This window comes from Oculina patagonica, chromosome 6 (assembly GCF_052425735.1).
Source record: "Oculina patagonica isolate OP01 chromosome 6, crgOcupat, whole genome shotgun sequence".
Classification (NCBI taxonomy): domain Eukaryota; kingdom Metazoa; phylum Cnidaria; class Anthozoa; order Scleractinia; family Oculinidae; genus Oculina; species Oculina patagonica.
The window spans coordinates 27,486,271-27,512,744 of record NC_135763.1 but is presented as its reverse complement, the minus strand read 5'-3'; the positions used below and the strand labels follow the sequence as shown (position 1 = coordinate 27,512,744).

General features: G+C 36.2%; 2 protein-coding genes across 2 annotated transcripts; one reads left to right on the top strand and one right to left on the bottom strand.

The window, feature by feature from the left end:
- The first annotated feature begins 520 nt into the window (after nt 1-520).
- LOC144658312 (lactadherin-like) lies at nt 521-2,999 on the top strand. Its single transcript, XM_078518726.1, has 3 exons — nt 521-835; nt 1,284-1,425; nt 2,523-2,999. Exons 1-3 carry the CDS (start codon nt 521-523, stop codon nt 2,897-2,899), a joined length of 834 nt encoding a protein of 277 aa, XP_078374852.1. The 3' UTR covers nt 2,900-2,999.
- Nucleotides 3,000-6,533: 3,534 nt separating this feature from the next.
- LOC144658115 (1-phosphatidylinositol 4,5-bisphosphate phosphodiesterase eta-2-like) lies at nt 6,534-26,128 on the bottom strand. Its single transcript, XM_078518453.1, has 26 exons — nt 25,953-26,128; nt 25,598-25,744; nt 23,215-23,415; nt 21,989-22,028; nt 20,992-21,121; nt 20,619-20,728; nt 20,210-20,276; nt 19,538-19,631; nt 19,079-19,196; nt 18,592-18,677; nt 18,084-18,204; nt 17,658-17,743; nt 17,254-17,333; nt 16,520-16,627; nt 15,817-15,999; nt 14,855-14,947; nt 13,482-13,526; nt 13,263-13,362; nt 11,288-11,467; nt 10,772-10,879; nt 9,972-10,042; nt 9,448-9,507; nt 8,875-8,959; nt 7,692-7,838; nt 7,342-7,424; nt 6,534-6,934 (listed from the first exon to the last, which is right to left on the bottom strand). Exons 1-26 carry the CDS (start codon nt 26,086-26,088, stop codon nt 6,839-6,841), a joined length of 2,775 nt encoding a protein of 924 aa, XP_078374579.1. The 5' UTR covers nt 26,089-26,128; the 3' UTR covers nt 6,534-6,838.
- Between the last annotated feature and the right edge of the window lie 346 nt (nt 26,129-26,474).

The window sequence follows — 26,474 nt, the reverse complement described above, 5'->3', positions numbered from 1 at the left end:
TGAAGGACCAAAGGGCTAGTTTATTGGTCTAATTGAAGCGATCTTTTACTTTCTTCAGCCTTAAATACCTTCCTGCGACACACGTATATCCGTCCCGCTAATACAGCGGCATAAACAGTCGTAATGAAATACATTTTTGATGAATATTATGGGGAATCCATGATTCAATTCAACGCGGAAAGATTAATGGTGCGACTTTCAAATATTTATTAGAGTCTTAAAACGACTCTTCAAATTTCAAACTCACAACATGGCAGCATTGGGCAAATGAGCCCCGATTCACGGCAATATATTTTTTGGTAAAGAATTTCTTTTAGTCTATCTCCTGGATACAATTTAGTCCATATATGTCCCTTCTGGAAGCCGGCAACCGGAGAGGGGCGACTGAAATTCAGGCTAAGGTGACCGCGGTCGCTTTCGGAAGCTTTATAATACAGATCTAAGTGACGATGGGACAACCATTTTTTATAGTTCTGTTATTTTTATCCACAAAATCTTAGATTGCCTAGAAGCCCTTGGCATGGAAAACGCTGCAATCTGTGATGGACAGATAAGTGCGTCTTCAGAACGGGATGCCAATCATGCTGCTAGACAGGGCAGACTTAATTTTAAGGCACATAAAAAATTGGGAGGAGCTTGGTCAGCTGCCAACAGTGATGGCAATCAGTGGCTTCAGATTTATTTGGGTAGTGAGTCTATTATAATAACCCGTGTAGCAACGCAAGGAAGACATGGTCACAGCCAGCTGCAGTGGGTAACTTCATACAATATACAGTTCAGTGACGACAGAGTGAACTTTAGGTACTACAGGGAACAAGGAGCAACCGTCAAAAAGGTAAAGTACACTTATTCTAACAAAATGCTTAAAAAGGTTGAAAACAAAGCTTGCACGGATTATAAAGAAAAATAAAACACCGGTTCATATGCAGGTAGTAATCGTTAGAAACGGCAACAAAAACAATAATAACAACAACAGCAACAGCAACAGCAGCAACACCAACAACAACGTTTTTGACAACAACAAACAGACCTCCCTGCCCAAGATGACCTAACCTTTTCAGCAAGTTCTCATTTTCAAAATACCTAGTAACTTTTCTTGAATAATCGCTGATCTGGCTGCTTGGTATTTTCATTTTCTTCAGGCCGAAAAAACGGACGGACAGACGAAAGGGTGGACAGACGGACGCATGAACGAACGAACAAACGAGCGAACAAAAGAACGAACGAACAAACACACAAAGGAACAATAAATGAATGAACATTTTGGTTACCTTGCTGTTTAGCACTTTTCTGGGAACAGAGACCGGAACACTGTTGAGGATCATGATTTAAACCCACCAATCAGGGCACGTTACATTCGTTTTCGACCAGTGGCTTGGCATAAACACATATCAATGAGGGTGGAACTCTATGGTTGTTCTAAAGGTAGGAGGAGGTGATTTTCATTTTGACTTTTTTTATATCCAGTGTAAGATTTGAACAACGTGCAGAAAACGTTTAACATTTTATCATGTTAAAGATTAGAAAATTATTTTATATAGTTAGCTATTTAATTCCTTTCTTCCAAGGGCCCTCTTTCCTCCTCCTTCAAAAAATCAAGAAAGCAGGAGGGATGCTTTTACTTTTCTATTTTGCACACTGCAACAAGCCCGTAGGCTCCCATACATCGTTAAACAGAAAGTGATATGATAAGAGTGAATGCAAGTTAACTTTTGAAATTACATGGCGTGGGTGCCCCATTTCCCAATTTGATGTTTTTCTAAATTGTGAACGGAGTATTTAATCTATGATCCTGAAGCTTTCAGTAGCTATACATTCATCTTTTTCGGAAAAATTATAATATGTCAATTATGTGTCTACGATTTTTGACGTCGTCATGCCACGTCATAATTACAATCAGGTCTGGCCAGAAATCGGCCTTTTGTGATATATTTACTTTTTTCATGTTCTAATAACAAAATTGTACGATGTACTTAATTTTAGTATCCTGGCTTTATTTTAATTCCATTCTGTTATTTTCTTGACCTTACAGCCAACAAAAATAATTTAATCTTATAGAATAAGATGAGGGCTTTCTATTCCCCCCAATCGCTCACTTCTACCACGGTGAGGGGGTATGAATTTGTTTGTACGTTTGTACGTCCGAGGGTTAACCTAATCTAACCTAACCTAACCTAACCTTTTCTCTTCTATTTGAAGAGCCAAGAGTTCTATAACTAAGCCTTATATTACGTTAGCTCTGCAGAATGAGACCGGTAGGTTAATCATTTTAACATTTTAGGTTATATATTTTTTTTATTTTTTTTTTTAAATCTTTTTATTGGAACATCTTTATATTGGCTGCTAGCTAAGCATGCGTGTGTACAGAAGGAACAAGACGTTCAAAGAAATATTGCATCGTATAATAATTATAATAATTATCTGACAACTATTAGTTTACCCAAAACCACCCTGTATGGTCGTTAAATTAAGGTCTGAGCTTGCATGTACTAAGACATTCCATACTTTAAAATTTTCGTCAGCATGTCCTTCATACTGGAGACCATTTGGAGCTTCTTTTTATGCTGTGATCTCGATACCGAAGAGTTGGACCCAAGCAGAAGCATTTTGCAAATTAATGGATGCTCGATTGGCGAAGATTGAGTCTAATGAGGAAAATACCTTTATTGAAAGCATTGCTTCTTACACGAATGTCCCATATGGCTACTGGATCGGTCTAACTGATGCTGGCATGGAAAATCACTGGAAATGGTCTGACGGAAGCTTACTGGGTTTATATACCAACTGGGGAACTAACGAGCCAAACAATATCAATGGCGAAGATTGTGTTACTTTTTTTCATGAATCCTGGTACGATTATTCTTGTTCGCTTGAGATTGTCTTCATTTGTGAGAAATAAGAAGTAGCTTGAGAGGTACATCGGAAACTAAAGTATAATAATTATGCTTTTTCAATTATCCAAAATTTATGCAAAATACCACAGAGCTTGCCGTAAAATTGTCGGATATTAAATTCCCAAACCAATTATTAGTACATTGCTCGTGAGAATGACACTCTTTTTTTAGTGTAGTGTTTGTACACTACACTTATGGAGTTGGTTTAGTGGGACTGAGCGAACGCTACGCCAGACGTAAACTTTTAATTGCGCGGTCAAGTGGAACAAGCACGTAGACATGCATATGCAAATTAGACGGGAACAGGCTTGTTATTGTTCTGAAGCAATGGGTTAAAAAATTCGCGACAAGGCTCGAACGCGCTCTGGGCAATTAATTGAGGGGAAAAAAGGTACTCGCAGCACGAGATAAATGTACTACACCAAAATAAACTGATAAAAAAAAAAAAAACTTACAGCCAGTGTACAAGTCCGTGAGATGGTAACAGCTTCACGCGAGTAATAGCGTAAACAAAATACTTGATGCAAGACTTCTAAGTGGATTCCGGAGATACCGTCAGTAAAATGAGAGGACATTTGAAACTTAGAAAGGATAAACGTCACGTAAGCTAGCAGTAAAAGATTAAAATTTGAGCTCTGGGCAGTTAATTGAGGGGAAAACGGTCATCGCAACATAAGATAAATGTAGTGCACCAAAATAAACTGATATAAAAAAAAAAAAAAACTTATAGCCAGTGCCCAACTCAGTAAGATGGCAACAGATTCACGCGAGTAATCGTGCAAACAGAATGGATTCCGGAGATACCAGAAGTAAAATGAGAGGACATTTAAAACTTATAAAGGATAAACGTCACGCTACCTAGCAGTGAGTGATTAAAATTTGAGCTTGCTGTGACGTCAGCCAGGCCGGTAGCAAGTTCAAACGGACATCATTATTGAAGAAAGTCACAAGGATGACTTGAATTATTTTCTGTGCAAAAGCTACCTTCTATAGTCACTGAGGTGATGTGCTTAATTTTTTTAACAAAATCGATAGTTTGCTAAGTGATTTAAATAGCTACCTCCCTTAGTCACTACAAGATCTGCAAGATCTGAAAAACCGTTGTCAATGTGTTGGGGGAAATTCTTCTTTAGACAGATCACGTTATCAAAGAACGTGGCAGGATGACTCGAGTTCTTTTAAGTAAGTAAGCTATCTTCTTTAGCCACTGAGATGATGTGCTTATTTTTTTTTTAAATAAAATCAATAGTCTGGTTAGTGATTCCATTAACTACCTCCCTTAGCTATTGCAAGATATGAGAAACCGCTGTCAACGAGTTGGGTGAAATTCTTCTTTAGACAGATCACGTTCTCAAAGAACGTGACAGACGTGTCTCGTCAAACAATTGCCAGACTGGTGACGAGTCATGTGACAACTTTCTCAGACACTTCACTGTCCGTACGGACCGCTCGTTAATGTGTTTGTTGACATTAACTTTACCCTTTGTTTAGCTATAGATGTTTACTTTTAATTATCCGTTTTGTTGTTGTAAATATGTTAAGTTCAACCATTTTGCTTATCCAGTTTTGTGTTGTTGTTTTTTCAAATTTTGTCAAAAAGCTTCAAAACCTAATTTTTCCAATCGAAATTACTGTTAACGATATTGTATTTATAACTTTAGATTGTTAGTATTACGTACGAGATGAAAATGGCCCATCACCTACATTAGTATTAGTAACTTAATTAAGGTAAGGAAGCACGCATGCTATTCACTGCGCTCTATAAATTCAGGCACCCTTTTATTGCACCCAGAAGGGAAAATGAAAAAGTCTTTTGGTGACAGATCATTTAGTGTCAGTGCGCCTACACTTTGGAATGCGCTTCCAGCTAACCTTCGTAATATAATCTCTATTTTTAGTTTTAAATCTCGTCTTAAAACATATCTTTTTAAATTAGCTTTTTTAACTTTTAGATCTAGTCAATGATGTGTTTAAATAGTTAGTATTTATTAATATTTTTATGTTTTAATATTGTTATGTATCTAGTTAGCATATTTTAATATTTTTAAGTTTTAATATTGTAATGCGCTTTTGCTCATTTATATGTTAAAAAGCGCAATATAAATTTATAAATTATTATTATTATTATTAGTACTCTGAACCTTACATTAATATACTTAATATATATTAATAAACTTAATATATATTAATATAATTAAACAATACATTAAAACAATTAGAGAGAAAATGATTTCTAGGGACGCATAAGTACCCCTTCAGTTGCTGTAAAAGTATTATACGAATTGTTACAAATTAAAGGGGCTAATCCACAGTATAATTGCGATGAAAAGTGTTGAAATCTAGAGAAAACTTTTCAGGATGCGAGAGAAAACTTTTCAGGATGCGCCATCCTTGACATAGAAGTTTTAATTATCACGTCAACTAATTAAAAATCATATTATAGTCTTAGATGTATATTCACGTCAAAAATGAAGTCAGTTTAGCAATAACTAGATTCTTACTAGTTATTTTTATTAGAAGTACAATTAAAAATTGGACTGCAACCAGGATGAGACATATTAAAAGTGTAAAATAGCGTTCTCTGGTTTAAAAAGTTAAAAAATATGAGCTTTCGGCTATTTTACTATAGCCTTTGACGAATGTAAAAAAGATAAAGCGCGTGGTTGGAAATATATACAAGGGAGGGTGTGAAAATAATTAAAAACTAAAATACAATAGAAGTGTAAAAAGCTAAAAAAGGACAAAAACAGACAAATTAAGAATTACAATAAGATAGAATATTGTCTTGGTAACGGTTTGGAGTTATTGTCTGCGCCGACAGTTTTGGCAGTGTGCCAAGATTCTAGAGTTCTTCGAATGCGGTAATTGCCTTTGTCTATCACGGTAGCGCCATCAAAGTCAATTGAGTGATTATTTTGCCAAGCATGGTTAGCAACGTTTGAGCCTCTCGTATAGTAAGCAAACCAGCTAAAACCCTGCAACAAGAATTCCCTTCTCCTAAATTCAGGCAGCCCCTGGATCTCCAATGTAATGTTGTTTACAAAATTCCGTGCGCTGACTGCTGTTGGAGTTACGTAGGAGAAACGGGCAGATGTTTTAAAACCCGAAGAAAGGAACATCAACGAAATCTTAAAAACTATACGAGAGGCTCGAACGTTGCTAACCATGCTTGGCAAAATAATCACTCAATTGACTTTGATGGCGCTACCGTGATAGACAAAGGCAATTACCGCATTCGAAGAACTCTAGAATCTTGGCACACTGCCAAAACTGTCGGCGCAGACAATAACTCCAAACCGTTACCAAGACAATATTCTATCTTATTGTAATTCTTAATTTGTCTGTTTTTGTCCTTTTTTAGCTTTTTACACTTCTATTGTATTTTAGTTTTTAATTATTTTCACACCCTCCCTTGTATATATTTCCAACCACGCGCTTTATCTTTTTTACATTCGTCAAAGGCTATAGTAAAATAGCCGAAAGCTCATATTTTTTAACTTTTTAAACCAGAGAACGCTATTTTACACTTTTAATAGAAGTACAATGTTTATAAATGTTATCTCTATTTAATTTGCGGCATTTTATTATCTTTTAGCCACTCAAATGGTTTCTTTTAATTCGCGACTTTTTATAACGCTGTTTCACAAACTTTTACACCGAGCCAAAGTTTCGTTCTTCGAAAGATTAGCAAGTAACGTGAAGTATTCTTTTGCTTTAAGGTGACAACTTGTGGCTTGTTTTGCTTCTTTGGTAGCAACAAGATTCGGAAACATTGGAGCTACTTTTACGATTTTTTATAAAACACGGTCCTTATTTTCTGGCACGGTCGGTTATTGGGTTTTGTAAGTAGCTAGTTCAATATCCTGGCCATGGTTTTAATTTATTCCAAGAGTTAAGTACAGGCACACAATGAACAATTCGATGTTTATGTAGTTAGAATTGTCCTAAAACACGGAAGTGTCCCTTCGCTGTCTTTTCTTAAATTTGACTCCTCCTGAATATCTTCTGTCTGGGTTGTGCATTTCCAAGCCATCTATTATCTGCAAGGAAAGTAAACATCAATAATTATTTTTGAGAAAATGTGGTAATCTGGGCCGGCAAAATCCGCGCGAGTGCTCATGGGATTATCATTATCATAAGGAACACAATAAAAAGGTATAACGGCATGGAATGCCGGGAGAAACGCCTGATGCGATAGTTTAAACTCTCGGCCCAAGTTATAACTTTTTTTCAGTGAAAAGATAAGCTATATCGTATGTTTCTTTTTCTTCATTTACTCTTGCTAATATACTACAGTCGAACCCCAGCTGAAATATCAACCCTATATTAACAGAGTAAAGAGCTGTTAGCTTATGAAAGGTTTCGACCTTTAATTGTAATTTGACTCGGGAAATTTTGTTATTTTGGAAAACTGGTCGCTGTTAAAAAAAATCATGTGACATTATACCTTTTCTCCTTGGTAGTCTGCAATTGTCACGTGAACAAAAATTGAAGCCTGCTGGTCCCCTTCGAGATGCACATGCCTGAAACCTTAAAACAATAGTAATTATAAGTAAGCATGCAAGCAAGTAAGTAAGTAAGTAGATTAATTATTAAGTATAATTGAACGCATAGCTGAGTGTGCAGGTAAAGTAAACAAGATAGTAAGAACGTTATAAATACGTGTGTGAATAAAAGAATGAATAAATGATTATAGTCGTCTTAACGTAGTGAATGTAACAGTATGAAAGCATGAAGGAACAAACAAACGAAAAAACAAAAGAACAAGAAACGAGTAAATTAGTTTTAATTTTTTACCTGGCATGAGGCTTGAGAATGGAAAAGTGACTTGACCAATGAAGTCTCTGCCAATGGGATCCTCGTCCCACACAACAAAACGAAAATTGGCCAGATCAGGAAAAGTAAGAATAAAGGTAATGGTCTCGTCCCAAACTGGATTGAAGCCTGAAAATTATTACGAAAACAATTCATGTTTTCATTTTTCGTATTAGTAGCGTTCTCGTTGTCGTCACCAGAAGGTAAGGATTAAAATGTTTTCAATTTAAAAGGGCATTGTCAACGTTCTAGCATACGTTATTTCATAAACCTGCCAAATCGAGATCTTCCATCCACCCCTTTTGATACTGGATTTAGGGTATCACGGAAGGAAAATTGGCATTTTCGTTCCAATTGAAATTGTGAGCAAACTATCAATGATAACTTTAAAATGGCGTTTTAGGGCTTCTTTAGGATTAAAAATTCATAAAAAATTAATGGAGCAAGAAAAGAAAAATCTGAGACACCTTTTCTTAGACCAATGTATGTAGATCAAATTCCACATAAAATTTTAGGCTCTCACCTAAATGTATTCTCAAATAAGCCTAATGTTGCTCAACATCATAATTGCAAACAAAATGTTGACGTTGCTTATTATGATCTATATGATCAAAACAACGTCCAAAATTAAAATCTTTATTCAGTAAGCTTTTAGAAAATATATATTTTATTGGAGTTAACATTGATGGATTGCTCACAATTTCACTTGGAACGAAAATGCCAATTGTCCTTCCGTGATACCTTAAAATTGGAATTCTACAAGTTAAAAATGACCGGCTAGAAAGGGGTTTAAAAAAGCTAGTTGATAAACAAATATTGATAAAATGTTTTCCAAATTCACCTACCTTATTCCCAGCCTTCTAAATGTTCATTATTGACAAATTGCGAGGGCATAATTTGAGAAGACCCAAGCCGAGGTCTAGACCGTATTGAAACGGCACAGCGAGGTATTACAGACAAAGGCCAAGGGTAGAATCGCCCAATACGGTCCCTAGAAAGCTTTGCTAACAAAAAAATATACTAAAGCTTTGTTTAATTCACGACTTGAAAACAATTCTTACAATATCATTTTTAGCAGCCTTGAATTTTGGTCGGAAAAATAAATCTGCAGTGCCGCACGCAAAGTGAATTGCTTATGTGTGTGTGTGAGGCTTTTTTCGGTTACCGTTGTCCATAATTGTTTTCGTGCGCCGTTTGCAGTTGTCAGCTGGGATCCCTATCACTTCTATTTCCACGTACGGATCAATGATCTGTAACAATTATAAGCTATATATGAATATTGTATTTTTAAATGAATTTCAGGTCAAAATTATTTCAAACTAGTTTGATATGCATTTTCCTTTGTTCCAGATTGATTACAATTACATAGAAATACAAAAAATCATCTTGAAATCATTGTAAACAAAAACAAAAATGACGCATTTTGTACGACTGCTATGCATATATTTTAAAATAGATCCAGGCATAACTGACAAAATTATACCTAAATATGCTTTAATGGACTTTCGACTTGTGCAATAGCAGCGTTTTACTTGACCGATCAAAATCTATATAGGTTAGTTATAGATCAGAGTTAACATGGCAACATGCGCCGATTGCAGAACGAACTTGTCGTGGCCAACTCATATTATGTCTGAGACTTTGAGTCCTTGCATAGCTCGCTGGGGAGATCAACGGAGTTCGTCAGATGAAAAAACAATTTGGATGCATTCAAACAGTATACGGAAGTTATGCTTACCTCACCACGATCACCTAATATACTGTCTTTTGGTTTGGGTAACTGCTGACCACTGATTACCTAAGTCAAAGGAACAAAAACAAAAATAAATAAGATGCAGACAGGGAAACAACTATAATTAATGCAGAGGTGATTATGTGCAAAGTAACATTTCCTTAGTACATGGTTTAATCCCAGGTGTACCAGTTACTCGTATAGTTAAAACTTAGGGTGACAGTAGTTCTGAAAAGAACTGTTGTTGATGTTTGATGCTTCGACAACTAAAGCAATAGCCATCCTCAAAGTCAAGTCAAAACATTGCAGGTGTCAAGTGAAACGTTTTTGTTGCTATGTTGTTAAATGCTACGCTAAGGAGCGCGATTCCATTTCTTGAAGAATTCCATATTCAGTTTTTATTTCATTTGTTCTCTAATGGATGTAGGCAGGAGTTAAAGCAAAGTACTTCACCTCAGAAGTCCATGTTCATATTGAAACCGTAAGTGGGTGTACGTACGTCGGTTGAGAGCCATTCTGTTACGTCTTACCTTTATCCTGCAAAGTTTTCTATTGACCCCGGTGATTTCTTGTCTTGTCATTGGATCAAACTTTGGGTCAGCTGAAATTCAACAGGAATCACAACGGATACACTTTTTTTTATTAATACAATGTCGAGCGTGTATATGCATGGTAAATGTGAGGCCAAATCTATTGAAAGCGAGCACTTGTTATCCTGAGGCACATTACTAGTGAAATTTAATGGATTCAGTACATCAGGTATATGCACTTTGCTCATCTTCAGACTAAGGTAACCACAAATCTAGCAGTGAACAGTTGTTTTGTCCTCTTAGGGAGGAAACAGGTAGTCTAAAACTACTGGTGCGGTAGTTTAAAACTACTGGTACGGTAGTTTAAAACTACTGATGCGCTCGTCCCCAGAGATCCACCTTGTGTACCACAACTGTTGGATCACTAAGGTGGGGCAAATAAGAACTTTCTCTTATTCTCTACAATGCCATATGCAGTACTGAAGAGTCCCAAAGGGGACGAAACAGCTGTCTACTGCTTAGCTTGTGAGTTACCTCAGTCTGGAGATAAGCAAATTGCACACACCTAAGCGTAGTGAGTCTATTTCACTATTAATTAACATAAGTGTACAAATATGTTAAATATGGTCGTAGTGAAGCAAAAACTTATCGTAAATATAAATACTGTGGATAGTTCGGTGGTTACCGTTCTTCGGACTTCTTATATATTTCCAATGCTTTTTTCCAAAAAATAAATTAGTATGCAATGTTAACAATGGCATTTCTACAATAGTACCTTCAAATAAAAATTTCTAGAATACCTTCGCACATGACATCTGGCTTCAAAACATAACCACAGTTTCCATTGGACTTGAACTTTCCCCGGTATATTTGCATCATCCGTCCATCCGTTTGATAATTAAGTGCAACTACAAGAAGAAAAAGAGTGCGATAAGCGACTTATTATCTGCAGTCAACTGATAACTATGAAATAGTAATTGTAGTTAAATGTGTTCAATGAAAAAAAAAAAAAAACAAGAACTTGACGTTGAGGAACCACTTTTTATTTGCAATACTTGAAATTCTGTGTGAGATTTGTTTCAAATATAAAGAAGCTGCGCAGTGGGTCAAGCATCTTGAAAAATTCAGCTTTAATTTTGCAATTATAATCAGTATCATGCCTAGCAATTTTTTTCCTTATTACAGCTGCGTTTTCAGAGTCATCCTTCCAAACTAATAGTTATTATGAGATTTTATTTGGTTTATTTAATTGTTTTTTAATTGATCTTGTATTTAAGAATTACATAACGACTTTAATGGGCTAAAAATGTATTTACCAAGCTGGCAGCCACAATTCCAGAACGCTTGTGCATTCGGATTGCTCGAGTCAATTCTGTATCCTGATGGGTATATCCGGCAAAGCTTGTATCTTGTGTATCGCACGAATTGTTCGCCTTTGGTGTCAACATATCTGTATGCTTTAGACTCGGGCACTGAGATTACTTCCCAGAATGTTTCTGTAAAAACCAAAAGCATTATCATTTCACTTGCAGTGCAAAATGAAAATTTCACTTAAAGTGGCTGTGTAAGGTCTATTTTATTAAGTTTTGCCAAATATTCGCTATGAAACGTAATGTTTGCAAAGAACTCGTTTTTGAGTCTAATGCTTGCGTGCGCTTTGCGCATGCGCATTAGACTCTTTGTTATATGAAAAAAGCTGTTAGCAATCCCAAGGGAATGGTTCGGGATCGATAATCGTTCGCTGTAATGTAGAAAACAATGATCAGCTGCAAGAACGGACTCCGTACGGACACGCACGATTAGCTTCAATTAAAAACAGCCAATCAGCGACACGTGTTCCCACGCATAATTAAAAGTTCTTTCTCAAGTCACGATTATTCAACACTTGAACAGGACGAAATAATTTTCCAGTAAAGACATTTGTAAGCTTTTTGTGAAAATAAATCTTCGTTTTCAGTTCAGTTAAGCACTTGTGTTTTCGTCTTGCTTAAAAAGCAAGACGTCTTTGAGAAAAAATATTTCGACGGCGACTCGCGTTTATTTACACAATGCGACCAAATATTTATTTTGTTTTAAAAAATAGAAAACTTTACCTCGTATTTTGTATTTAAGTCATTCGAATTTTGACCAATTTTTTCTTTACAGTGCAAACAAAAACCTTCAAAAATAAAAGATGTACATGGATAAATGTAAATCAAGTTACGCGACTAAATCAAAATGCGTTTGTTTGGCCGCTTTGCAGTATTACACTGTCCCGGCCTTTGCCATACACTGAAATCGAATTTCATGCTTTTACGACTCTCAGAGATCTTAAGTTCTTCTTACAGCTAGAAAAATCATAAAATGGTTACATTGATATGGAAGTGATGATTCGCGAAATTTGTACATCATGATAAACAGTCTTCGCTCCTGTGTATGGTAGCTCGATAATAATTGCCTAGTTTCCAGCGTTCAAAAGGTCATCATTATATTGACGTGAGCATTTACACCCGTTTTTAGGAAAATCTGTCACTAAGTGCTTACAGTACAATGGAGTAACAGTCACTATTTCAAGTGCTTTTATTGCAAAATCTGTTTCAAGAGTCATCATCAAAATGGTGAAAAATCTGAAAGAAAACGATGTGAAGTTCTTCAACCCTTGTTGTAATGAACATGCTTTTTGTAAATCGTCACGCAATCTTGTCCAAATGTTTAATCGTTTCTGCTTTTACGGACAATACGGAAGAAGTAACATCAACTCCTGTTCATACTTTAAATTTTGTGAAGCATATAACATTTATGACTGTTTCGTTTTCATCCATAATCATCCACGATGCCCCTAGCTTGCTATAAGCATTTTAAATTAAACTCCCGAACACAAACCTCTAACCAATTTTAACCGGCTTACGAAAACCGCGCAATCTGTATCACTATGCCATACGGCATTAGACTCATGTCACCCTTGGTGACCTATTTTTATAGATGCAACCAAATGTGTCTCGTCGCTTTTGTCCATCCGTACCATATTTTGTATTTGGCGTGTTATTTCAACGTTCCTTCCCTGTTTTAATAGGTTATTTTTATATTTTAACGAATTCGATGGTCATTCCCGATGCCTAAATGTAGCTAAAATCCGTGACACAGTCCCTTTAAGCGCTTTCTGAGACAAGTAGCTTCCAACGGGTACGAAACCAACTCATTGTCGTGCTCCTTTTACTGTTTGTGGTTCAAGTCAGTTAAAAATATATTTGTCTAATAATTGTTTTTTTTTTTTAATTTAACTTAAATAAAATCGTAAGTTTCTTCACCTACCATTTTCATTGAGATCCAGTCCTTTAAATGTAGTTGACCTCGTATAAGCAACAAGATCAGATAGGTGTCTGCTTAACTTGATAGTTCTTCTAAAATCATCCTTATGTGAGGCAAAAAATATCTATAAGGCACTCATTTTTTCTACTACACTATAAAAAGTATATCATTTAATTGCGATAACAATAAAAGGGCAAAGAAAAGATCCAGAGTATTACTCACCTCATTCTTAGAAGGTTGTCTCTTTTTACTTCGTCGTTTCACTTTCTGAAAAACAAAGAAACAAAACAATTAACATTCTAGCTCAGAGGTGTAAAGTAAACTCAACCGCAAGGTCTGCGACGGCAGGCACAAGCTCAAGCACGGACTGGCCAATACAAAGCAATCATCAAGAACTTAAAAAAATAACGATAGCAAACAAGAAAACAGCAAACACAAGTGTTCGCTTGCATAGGGTAAATCAATAAATCATCGATTGCAGTCAGAATTCATTTAGTTAAAGCAATAAAACGGAACAAAACAAACACAATGAGAAAGATAGATGTCCGTTACCTTTGTATGATTGTGGATGACTTCTAAGCGAATGTGCGAATCCTCTAAAAATGAGTAGCTCCGGTGAGTAGAGAACTAAAAAATTTTTGCTCAATCGATCTGACTGAGTTTCTCATCGATCGCCAAAACCGCCGTGTTTACGATCATTTCTAACGCCTTGAGAACCATCTCTTGAAAATGTTTTCGGTCCAAAAGTCTTGGTAGTTAATTTGAAAAATTCCCAATGTTTAAAATATCAAGGACTGGGACTGGTTTCTTTCAAATCAAAGGATTTTCATTCACCAAAAGCGGCCATTGTTTACTTGCCTGGATGTCAAAGGTGGCGTGGCTAAGTAACCAAGCCTTTAAAGTTATAATCACCTCGCGCGGGGTGATTATAGCCTCATAAGCCGAGCTTCTCGACCAATCAGAATGCTTCAATTATTATAATCACCTCTGAAATTATACTAACTGCAAATAATCGGCTTTTTTTCATGAACTCACACATGCACCTCCGTTATGCTTTGGCTTCACTAATTTGCACTTGCTTTATACATGAACACTTCGGAGGCCTTGCGTAACGCATATGAACCAGGCCTGCTGTATAGTAATAAAAATGACACCTAGCCGCGAAACACTTCATTTAATGCCTTCGACGTAAGGCACCCAATTTCTTGCAATAGAAAGTTTTGATATAGCCCGAAGAGAGATTTAATTATTATATTAACAGCCGCACATCGTTTTGTTTGAAAGGGTCTAATGGGACAACAACCAATGTCGCTTTTGCAATTCTGGGAGAAAAGCCCGGAGGTACTCCCAAACTGGACTATACGGGAGGCTCCGCCCGAAAGGGGTAACTTTTCAGGCTGCATGTACATGAAAGGGTTAGTATTTCACGAGTTGGAGTGAACAAAAGGTAGGGAAAACTGTCATTTAGGCTTTTAAAACGGTCTTTCAAAATAATATGTCGAAAAGACCACCGAACGGTCGATTTATCTAAGTATTTAAATCGATTTAATTTTGTCTTTATTCGATTGATGTGTATTTCTAACAAAAAATCTTACCTTATCCTTCTCACTGAAGCTTTGAGCTTTTCTTATCTCAGTTGTTTGAGGATGCTGGTGAGTGATATATTTAGCGGATAGGGATCGTTGCAGCTAGGAAGTATAAATAAACAATAATTATATTGTCAATCATTGCCGATTCTGTTGACGACATAATTATTTTCATTATCGAATTAATTACCTTCATTATGTCCCGGGGGGGGGGGTCACTTCCTATAAATGGGCTAATGGGGATGTGCCGCTGGATGGGGTCGCATTTTCACGACTGGACTGACTATAATGGTGTCGCCCTTTCAAGCATTTTTTATAGGGTGACTAGAATGGGGTCACACTTTTCCGGGATTTTGAGAGAACGAAAATCTGGCAAGTTGTAATTTATGAACGGAAATATTCGCCGAAAAAAATGTTACCGTATTTATTGCTGTTGTTCAATATTTGACAAACAGCTCCCAGAAAGTGACTAAGTTGGGGTCGTAAAAATTAAATGTACCCAAAAGTGACTAAGATGGGGTCTATAATTGGCCATAGAATAAGACTATAATGGGGTAGGGGTTCTGAGAGGCCAGCGGCACATACCCAACAAAAATTTACCCAAGTACCCCCCCCCCCTCCCCCCGGCATTATGTTTCCATGCTTAGTATTGCATCGTAGTCGTTTTTCTCTTTTAGACGTGCCGTAGCTACAAATTAACATTTATGTTTCTTCTAACCCCGGAGTTTGCGACGTTCGTATTATTATGGCCACTTTCACTCACACTGAACAATTAAAATCGTGCTTCGAAATCGCACAGAATATCACCGGATGCTTAGTATGTATGGTCGAGGTAATTTGAAGGTGGGGAAGGGGTCATCCTTCTTTACTTTTTGCAAAGTAAAGCTAGCATCCCACCATCACTACCAGCACCATCATTAACACAAATATCAATGAAAAAAAATAATGAATTTAAGTCATTAATTACCCACCCTTGGGACACTTTTTGGAGCTTCTTTTAAATCTGGTTCTTCCAGGGCCACCGACGTCACAATTGCCGAGCTTAGGTCGCCTCGTGCGTCGCTTTCTTCGTCGTCTTTGTTTAAACGGAGTCGGTGTAACGAAGCCAATGTGCGACGCCATTTGCGCTCCTTTGCCTTCTGCTCCAATGTGTTCTATTTTATGAAATAATTATCAAACAACAACAACAACAAACTTTAACTGTCCTTTCTTATTTTTCAATTCAATATAGCACTGGCTGCCTGAAATAATCATAAGGGCTAGGGGAGCCAGGTAGCCAGTTGATATAAGCATACAATGGCGTGAGAACATTAAATAGAAAACATGTTGAAGAAGAGAGGAATAAAATAAGGCACGTACTTCTTTCTGAAACTCATAACACTCTTAAAATTACTTCCAGGTGGGTGTATATTTGTATTTTTATTTCACAGTAGAACCAATCCACAATGGCCACCCTGGGGTAGAATTTCAGTACGGGGATGAAGAGTTGTCAAGCAGGCTCGTAAAAGATTTCAATAAACTTCCCATTGTAAGTTTAAGTGTTGATTTTGGTTATTTAAAGTTGACACACAGCAGCGACTCAGTTTAACGATAGGAGTTGATCAGCCTATATGATGGTGTTTTATTCATATTTTTGTAATTGGAATAATTTCCAAAGCTTTCTATTATTCTCACCTCAATATTTTTGCACTTAAAGTATTCCTCCATCTCGTCAGCTGAATCTTCCTCTGTAACCTCGCCTTCGTCTAAGTCTTCCTCAAACGCCGCTGGCAATTTTTTGGCCTTGAAGTTTATTTGGAAAATAAACTTTATTTTAGTAGGGATAAATTATAATATTATAAGTTTCTTTATAATCTTAAAGTAATGCATTGCTAATCGAGCTGTTGAATAATCAAAATGTGAACTAGCTACAGACTTCGATAAAATATACTTACACGAAGGTGTAAAATAATAGGTTCGCAGATCTACGGATTTGGCATTAAAACGCACACAGATCGTGGATTTTTGCTTTACATTGAGCGGATTCGTCGCGAATTTCGAAAATACCGCAGTTCGCAGAAATTTGGATCACTTTGATTGGTCCTCGTTGGTATGTTGGCAGATTGTCGCAAAAACAAGCAACGAATAATGTGGATTCGGTTTTGAACGAAAAAAAAAAGCACTGATTGACAGATTGGGCCAAAAAATACCACCGATCGGCGGATTTGCGTACCCCTATTCACCCCGCCGCGGATTATACAAGGGTATACTCTGCCTTTCTGATACCTTAGCTACGTTCTGAAAATTATTTAAAAGAATTAAGCCCGGATAAATCGTGTCCTTCGGTACGACAAAAACTCCTAAAAGATTAAAAGCACAAGCGTGAGTTTCCAAAAACTAATGTAAGAATAACGCCAAAGGAATCTTACCTTAATTAAAATTTTACCCAACAAACTCTGTGGTGAGGGCAAATCTGTTCCATCAAAACTTGTCTCATATATCAGTTTATGTGGAAAACGTTAAGGATCTATATAATGCATACACGAGACCAGAAACAACATGGAAGGTTGGAAATGGGTGTTGGGTACAGCGGAAAGTTCAGGGTATTACTACCCTGCCTCTTTGCCTGAGAGGGGAAAGATGCAGACAATGCCTTATTTCACAAACTCTGCGTGCAAGAATTTCTAAGGAGTATGCCTCTTACCCCACTCCTGCTCATACTCACCTCTTTCTCGTTACCGAAATTCTGGATCAGCCTTTGAACGGAAAAGTGATAATAAATGAAGTTGAGACAATCACATGGAAATGATGGCGAAAATGTAATAAAGGATATCTTTGAAAATGTCCCGCATAAGCCTTGCCATAACTTTTTGCTGGCTGACACTACAGTGATTCTCAAGAGAAAGTATAACTGGATATCTGTAGGGAAGAAAACAATCTATGCTATGTTAAAGATGCAAATAGTTAATTAACAATACGATTGCCTGCTATAGAGTTCTAGCCACTTTAAGCTTTCCTTTCCTAATTGACTTAATTTTCCTTTATTGGCAAAAAGTTCCCACTTCGTCTTAAAGTTCTATTTCACAACAAGTAATTAAGCCTTCGTGGATTTTAGTTTTCTTTTATGTTTAATGTCCTTTGCTTCTATTAGTTGGCCTGCGGGGAGCATAAATGTTATAACTTATATCAAACAAAACAGTCTATTGCTGTTGTTATTGTTGTTGATGTTGTAACGATAAACAAAGACTAGTGTGTTTACTTGTTGTTAAGGAAGGCAAAGTCGTTGATGTTGAGAATGATGTAACGAAATTTGACTTTGGATGTCATCGTGTAGCCATGATAAACCACAGGTTCACCGTCTTTTCCATCCCAGCAATCAACTGCAAAAAATAAAGGAAAACGACTTCATTGTTGGAGTTTAAGTTTAATTGGATTAAAATTCTAAAATCGATGCCTGCGCTTGCTTGTGTTTTGGGTAACAAGCATGACAATTGCCAAATACTTATGTGTTTCGGAAATGGTTTCCCAAAAGAAGGGCGAAAACAAGTGAATGAGGTTATCATATAACTGTGCCTTCGATGGCTGAGGTGGGTCTCAAATTAGAGGAGCGAGTGCCGATTCTCATTTGCCAACCGGAAATATAATAATACTAGCGTTTCGATGAATGTCAGCTTTACTGATGGACAGTAAGGATAGGTCATGGTATTGCTAAAAACGTAACTGTCCAAATAATAAACAAAATAAAATCTAAGAACCCATAGGCTTACTCTCAATACACCGGCAACCCGACTGTAGGACTCTTACGTACATGTCCATACTTGAATTTGAGGTCAGCTGGTCTCCGAGTAGGTAGCTGCGTTATTAAAAGATCAGTATTTTTATTGAATTATTTTTCGTAACAAGCCATGAAAACAAAATAAAATTAGATGAAAGGTCAATTTTATTAATTTACGTAAGTGTGTGTTACTGGTCAAGAAAGTACCCGATTATCTGGTGTGAGTAAGGTGCTCTAGATAGCTCATTCATACATAAGCATTTGGGTGGCCGTTTGCATGTTATGATCGGTGCAATATAGTCAACATGTAGTTACTGACTAATGATATAGTGCAAAAAATCTTCATTTTTTATTTGTGAAATATTTTTTACAATATTTTAATTATAAAAAGCTGGTATATCGGTAGAAACTTCCTCTGACATCCAGAAAGTCACAATAAACAGTGGTTGTAAGATGAAAAAAAAAGGATGAAAACTTACGTGTTATGTGAGGAAGCGACAAAGTAGTGAGACAAAGGCCGTGTCATATCTTGGTTTACTTTGGAGTGCTCTGGGTTGAAAATGTCACCCTCTGGACCAAGTAAGTAACTGGTAAAACCTGTACTTGAAAAAGGCAGTGTAATTATGCTATACAATTTTAAGTTACTTATTTGGCAAACGTGTACACACTCACAGTTTAGACATCGATTATTGATCAAAACGAATTGAAACTCTAAACAAACAAACAAACAATTAAACAAACAAATAAAACAAACAAACAAAGCAATAACAAAAAAGGTTATGCTATTTGTTGTTGAAAACAAATATAATAATAAATAAAAAAACACGGATAGTACGAAGGCAGATAAACATGCGTTCATAAATTCCAGGTGCCTCAACAGATAAACTGTCGCCAGCTAATGTTTATAAAAATTAACTGTTGATTAAAAGGCTGTCTACCGTCAATTCCAAGGATGCCCAGACTTCGGTTTTCCTGTACGGGTTCATATGTCTGAATGATTTGGGCACAGTGCTCGTCTGTTACATCAGTCATCTATAACCAGGAAGCGTGGATCCAAAAGCATAACAATAAACATGAAAGCGGAAATAATGCACCAGTAACCGCTGGTCGCCATAATATTTTGTTTACTGCTACTTGTATGTATAAAGACTGGGCGCACCATCAGACGATACCACCCGCGTAGTATTAAGAAGCTACAAAGCCGGCACTATGATTTTTTTTGGTTGAAGGTACAAACAATAAACTCTCCCATCCGGATTGCAGTTATATAAAAATAAAAAGGCTCGGTTAATGATAAAGGTGATGTTTTTTAAATAAAGTTCTTATATATCTATCGATGAGAAGGGATGACGCTCAAAACGTTATCTTTCCAAATTTACAACAACGGTATATTTACTTCGATTAACATCATGATCAGAAAATATCACAACAGGAAACATCACGCAGTGTACATTAATGTCCATCAAAGGATTATTTGGTAACACAAGCATAGAAACTAGAAAATCTACTTCATTTGGCAAAGAATTGTGATAACAAACCATTAGAGCAAAATACAGGGCTGTAATAGTGGTAAAAAAGACGTGTTATGAAGCTGGTACAATTTACAATACCTTTTGCTCTGTTTCTAGAAAAAATTTTAGTTCCGTGACTGTCATGTGCTCTTTACTATTGCCATATCTGTAGATAAGCGATAAAAAGAAATGCAGTGAGTGCCGATGGGACGACAGTACATGTAAAAAGATAATATAATTAAACACATACGTGCGTAGAAATACATGCCAACACGGCACATTGCTCAATAACAACGTGCCGGACTGTTTACTTATTACTTTACAGTTGTAAGTTGTCAGCCTCCTTGTTAAATACCATGAATGCTTTCGCTTTCTCGTTGATAAAATGTAATAACTTATTAGTATAAACTTACATTTCTAAATATGAAACAAGAGGGAACATAATATTGACGCTTATAATACATAAGTTAAAATACTTAGATACTAATCAGTATAAATTCAATCTTACTTCAGTAGTAGAAGGTAAATTTCTTTCCTCGTCGATATGCTTTTGTAAAAATTGACAAACTCGTTAAAATCCAACAGACCTTCCGAATCTTGATCATCAGTGTCGGCAGCCTGTAATTATTGAAAGACAAATAGCAGATAATAAGCACTCAAAATAAACCCTTAAAATATATATTTTCCATCCTTATATCTTTGCCGTCCACAACAAATACATCACATGGAGAAAGGGGACCTAAAGTTTTTTGATTTCTTGATTTAAATTTCATTTTTGCAACACTAAACTAAAGAAGTGCCTAAAAAAAACGAGACCGATGTAAAAGCAAAGTTATCTTCTTCAATGAGTTCCAAGCTGTCGAGGAAAGAAACACACAAACCTTAAAGGTTTCCCTTAGTTTTCTGTTTGATATTTTGACGTTGAGTTTGTGCATCAATGAGAAGACCTCATCGACACTGAGAAGTCCATCTCCACTTTTGTCGGCTAAAAGAAACACTTCCTTTAACCATCTAAATAGGCGTCAAGGAAAATGTACACAACTAATAAAACTAGTTATATTAACGACAACAAAAATATATTTCATGACCAGCAGTAAACTGATTAAACAGAAATTGCTGATTGTTTTAAGAAAGATCACAAAAATCACAAAAGATCACCAGACATTACTTTTTACAGAAGCTTAATTAGCTGTCATAAATACGTGCTATATACATGCTATATTTCCGTTTACTCACTTAATTAATAAAATGAAACATAATTATTTTAGTTCCCTTTTTCATATATAAAGAAGACAAATACGGGGAATTGAAAAAGTTAACAACTACTCCGTATTGTCATATACGGTGTACCTTATTGTTACTTATTTTCGCGGGACTTAATTTTCGCGATTTTCAAAAAATCGCGAAATTAAAGACCCGCGAAAAAAGGTTCTCGCGAAAAATAACGACGCGAAATTTAATACCTTCTATATGATTCGTTGTGATTAATTAACGTTGCCGTCAGTTTACTACATAATTATCTAAGTACAGTCGCCAAACTAGCTCTACTGTGTTACGAAGGAACATGTCAAACTGTTTTAAGTTTCGTTTTGTTTTAATAGTTTTGTTCAGTGTCATTGGAAACTATTGCTGGGAAAGTTAAAATCAGCTGTGCCAATTTTGAGACTTACTGTTTGTTAATGCAGACCAGTATTTTGACAATTTTCGCGAAATCTAGCTCCTTTAAACGTATTTTTTTGGCCAGATCGCGAAATTTAAGTCCCGCGGAATATGCCCGTTCCACTTTCGCGAAATTAAGTTCCCGCGAAAATAAGTAACAATAAGGTACCCTAAAGTAACGATTTAAATTCGGGAATGATACGGAACTTAAAAGGATACTGATCCCTTGAGGTTTGACGACGAAGTGGCTCATCCTCAGCTGTAAGGTAATTTAATATAAATTTTCCTTTATCAAAAATAGTGTAAACGGATACAATGATAGGAACCGAATTTTGTTTCTGAGTATAGCTGTCCTATTACCGTAACATTCCGGTTATAAGACTTATAAGCCCTTGGCTTATACAACTTTGTAAGGGGTTTTGGGTGGGCTTACAAGCGGCGGGGCTTATATCTAGGACTATGAAGCGGGAGGGGGGGGGGGCTAATAACCGAAATTTTACGGTATTTTAAAGCATTTGGTATTGATCTCATAACGACAAGGCCGTTAAATTCTAGAATTGCATGTTAGAAGTAAATTGAACTCAGACAGACAGACAGACAGACAGACAGACAGACAGACAGACAGACAGGTAGACAGTAAATTAGACAGACAGGCAGTACAGACAGGTAGATAGGCAGACGGGCAGACGGGCAGAAGGGCAGAAGGGCAGACAAGCAGACAAGCGAGCATGTACAGTCAGTCAGTCAGTCAGTCAGGCAGGCAGACAGGCAGACGGGTAGACGGGCAGGCAGGTAGACAGACAGACAGACAGACAGACAGACAGACAGACAGGCAGATAGATAAAATGAAACTAACAATAAACGAATATACAGGCGTGTTTATTAGTTTTAACTTAAAACGTTTGTTTGTTATAGTTAAAGCGAATATCTAGCACTCAAAATTAACTGTGAGTTAATTTGAAATGTCAGTTCAGCAGTGAGGTTAATTCCACAGTGTAGAATAAAGCACATACCTGGAAAGATGCCTGGTGTAAGAGTGAGAATAAGAAAAGATGAAGTTGAGTAAAATTAAAGGTGCAAATTGCATTATTTTAAGGTTAGGGCCGCGGCGAGGCGAGCGTATAAGAAAAAAGAATATAAAGATTGGGGCAACGTTAGTAATGCAACAAGGATTTCACCGCGGGATATTAAGACGAAAATATTGCATATTTTTTTATTTATTTATTACGAGACCAATGCATCTCAAATATTATGATGTGCGGCTTTAGTTAAGACTTCACCTGACTAAAAAAAGTATAAATACCGGTGTTAAATTCCGTATAGTGTGAACAACAATGTTAATAATTTATATGAGGTAAAATTGAGTAGAGTTTTGCCTAAAGGTGATCACACATTGCGTGTGACATACAGCCGACTCAATTTCGGTCAAAGCCGGCAGATAATACCTGATTTTTTAGCCAATAAGTAGCGTAAACCAACAGTCCAATGAAGAGACTCCTCCTGAGTCGGGAACACCAAGTCCAAAGTGGAAAAGTCGTCTCCGTGAATTATGGAAAAACATCGATTCTCTGTATACACTTCAGGGCATTGGGTGAAGGCATCTGTGGCAGATCCCTCACGAAGTTCTTTTATAGACGCTATTGGGACTAAAAAAGAAAAAACAAAAACAAAATGTTGTGAAGATAATAACTTGTTCAGACACTTGCCAAATGTATTAGAGTCTGACTATATCAATTCCTACCGGGATATAATGCAATTTGAACGAAAGATGCTCACTATTAGAGCAAGGTGAAAAATACTTCTACCCACCCAGCTTGTATTGCATAATAAATAATTAGAGTAGCCTAAGATGATTCTTGTTATCTCAAAAGCTGGACACGATTCTTGAGGGTTTATTTACAAAAAAAAAAAACAAAAAAAAAAAAACGGCTCGGTGGGAAGGGTGCATTTGCCAAAAACTGCACAGCTTAACATATTTTCTTTACGCGGCCTTAGAATATCGTAAAACAACGACAACGAAATGGCACTTGTCATATTGATCTGTGACTTCTTTCCAACCCCATTTTAATATTTTTCAAATCTCTCTTAATTTTTCATTACTATTTATGTTTTAAATCTATACGGATGTTTTAATACTCCATCTAAGTGTACTTTCGAATTTCTGAGGAATTTTACTCAACAGTTTACAGTCAAAGTGCAGTCATTTTGTTTCCCCTTGTTCTTTAGAAGGAATACTCACGCCGAACATTCCCATATATTCAGAATTAGTATGGATTAATAAAGAACGATTTTCACATACAAGAACCTATAGTTTCATAATGCAGTTTAAATGTGTACAAATATATATATATATATTGTAAATTAAAATCTTACTTCTAACTTTGTTTTTGCTTTCTTATAAGTACAATCCCGAAATCTCAAATATCAAAAGGAAAATAAAATTATTTCTAGAATTCGGAAGCTCGAGAAATCAAGTAAAATTGCAATGTTTGACTAATAGAAGGAAACCCAAGGGAAACGACTTAAAGTTCGAGTTATCGGGAGGTTAGAGACTTAGAGAGATCGACGGTTCCAGAAATCGGGACACTATACGTATTTCCTTATTACATGGCCTTATCGCTACACCACGAAATTGCTAAAATGTACATGCACTTTTCCATCTAACAATCAAATAAATTTACTTTAAAATGCGGTTTAAACACATTTTCGAAATGTGGTAAAATGCTTTTAGAATTAAATATACAAAACCTAGAGCTAATGGCAAGTAACTGTGTATACGATTTTTATCCAATCGAAAGAAAATAACTTAATTAAACTCATAAAGCACGTAATCGACGCACTTAATACTGTTTTGGTTATGAAAAGTGTATTCACACCAAGGTTAAGTATTTCTAATGAATTATTCCATAACAGTTTTATTAAAACGTTTATAAAAACCTCTGGAGGTGGAAAAAACTGAAATAAAATTGAAAATGGTGTATTGGTTTGAATCATGGATTTCTCTCCATTGAAAACTCAAGGGTATATAAGGTTTTATTTACAAGCCGATAAAATGGAATAAAACGGGATTTGCTTGGTTTACGCACTATCAATTATTGATTAAAAGTGGCTACTTCTCTAAAATCGCAATCGCTTTTAGTGAGGATTAAAAATACCAAAAAGCATGTTTGCTTTCATCTCTCTGTGCGCAAAAATATATGCTTGCCAAACTTTTACGAAAATAATGTAATATATTTTTAAGAAAATAAATGGTTCATCTTGTTATAATTCCCAAATCAATATTGTCGCTAATTAACCCACTTTAAACAACTAAGAATGAAAGCCTGTACTGTTTCCACCGCGATCCGTATTGTTATTTATTCATGTACTCAGTTGAAACTCTTGCTACTTAGTTCTAAAGTAAGAAATCCAGCAACTAAATAACGCCGTTCCTAGCTTTCCAAATCAAAATTTCATTTTATTTTTAATTAATTTATTTTTTCTGACAACATAAATTTTACTGAATTTGGCTTCGTGACAATATGTAGAACTTACAAGCAGCGGGCCTGTTTATTCGACATATTACAATAACAAATATAAATTACCCTAGCTTTCAACGTGTATCCCTTTTGAGAAACCTTCGATCGAAAAATAAGGAAAGTTACTGATGGAAACGGCTTGGAAAATTATTTTAACGATTCCATCCTTTATTATAAATTGGTTTTACGTTTTCAGCGACGCTGTTTAAACCACAGAGCAGAAAATATAATACCGCGCTTTTTATGTTTTGACAACAATTGTTATTTAACTTTGGTGTTAAATAAATATGGACACAAAACTAATCCTTACTCTTAGCACGGTCTCCCTTCTTGGATGGAGTCCAGCGGATGTTGACAGCTTCCTGATCGAGGTAATATTTCCGTGGATATTTCTTGGAGGAGCTTCGAAGCTTGATTATATGTGTGCCCTTGTGCATAACATCGATGGAGTCCCCGACTGCAATCAAAGCATGTAGAAGAGCGAATTAATTTCGAACCAAATAACATTATTCGATGCCATCTAGGGGTTAGCAAAATCACAATGTTACGAAGAATGAGATGTATGATGTAGCGCCAAAATATCATAAAACGTAATCAATTTAGGTCAATAAGACGATGCAAATATGTTTCCAGAAACAAGCTAACTAATTGGAATAAGCACTAACCGTTGGCAAATTTGTGATTTTCGGCGCATTTGGCAGCACGGCGGTGTTTGAATTGTCGCCATCTGTCCACCGATTTTCTGGCGATTCTCGCTCCGTGACTCAGTATGTCGGGTTCTTGGTCTGTAACACTTGCCATGCTTTACTACATCTTAAGACCCGCCATAGATGCAGAAGAAGGCACCCGGGGAGGATTATGAAAAAAGTGGCATTAGTAGCAGGTGATTAGCGCTGGGCACATATTGCACTATAAATGCAAGTTACAAGGAAACTTAACTCGATTGGTCAACAGCTTAAGTGAAACCGGCGTGAACCAATCAGCCACCTATTGCCTCGAGAGATAACTATTTACCGCACTATTTGTGGTTAAATTATTGTTTTTGAATTCTCACTACAGGAAAACATATGCTTTTGAAACAGCCATAGTATCATCGGTTGAACGAAATTTAAAGTATAGTTAAAATGTATCGAAACTGAAGGGAAACCTCTTATAATACGTTCTTCATGCTATTTCTTTGTCTAGTT

Bases quoted from the DNA above. Each gene is read 5' to 3' on its own strand.
- LOC144658312 (XM_078518726.1), top strand. From the start codon at position 521: ATGGAAAACGCTGCAATCTGTGATGGACAGATAAGTGCGTCTTCAGAA. The intron at 836-1,283 runs GTAAAGTACACT...CTTGCTGTTTAG, and splicing joins AAGGAGCAACCGTCAAAAAG to CACTTTTCTGGGAACAGAGA. The intron at 1,426-2,522 runs GTAGGAGGAGGT...AATTTTCGTCAG, and splicing joins ACTCTATGGTTGTTCTAAAG to CATGTCCTTCATACTGGAGA.
- LOC144658115 (XM_078518453.1), bottom strand. From the start codon at position 26,088: ATGGCAAGTGTTACAGACCAAGAACCCGACATACTGAGTCACGGAGCG. The intron at 16,000-16,519 runs GTGAGAATAATA...TTCATAAAATAG, and splicing joins TTAAGTGCAAAAATATTGAG to AACACATTGGAGCAGAAGGC. The intron at 8,960-9,447 runs GTAAGCATAACT...TAATTGTTACAG, and splicing joins TATTAGGTGATCGTGGTGAG to ATCATTGATCCGTACGTGGA.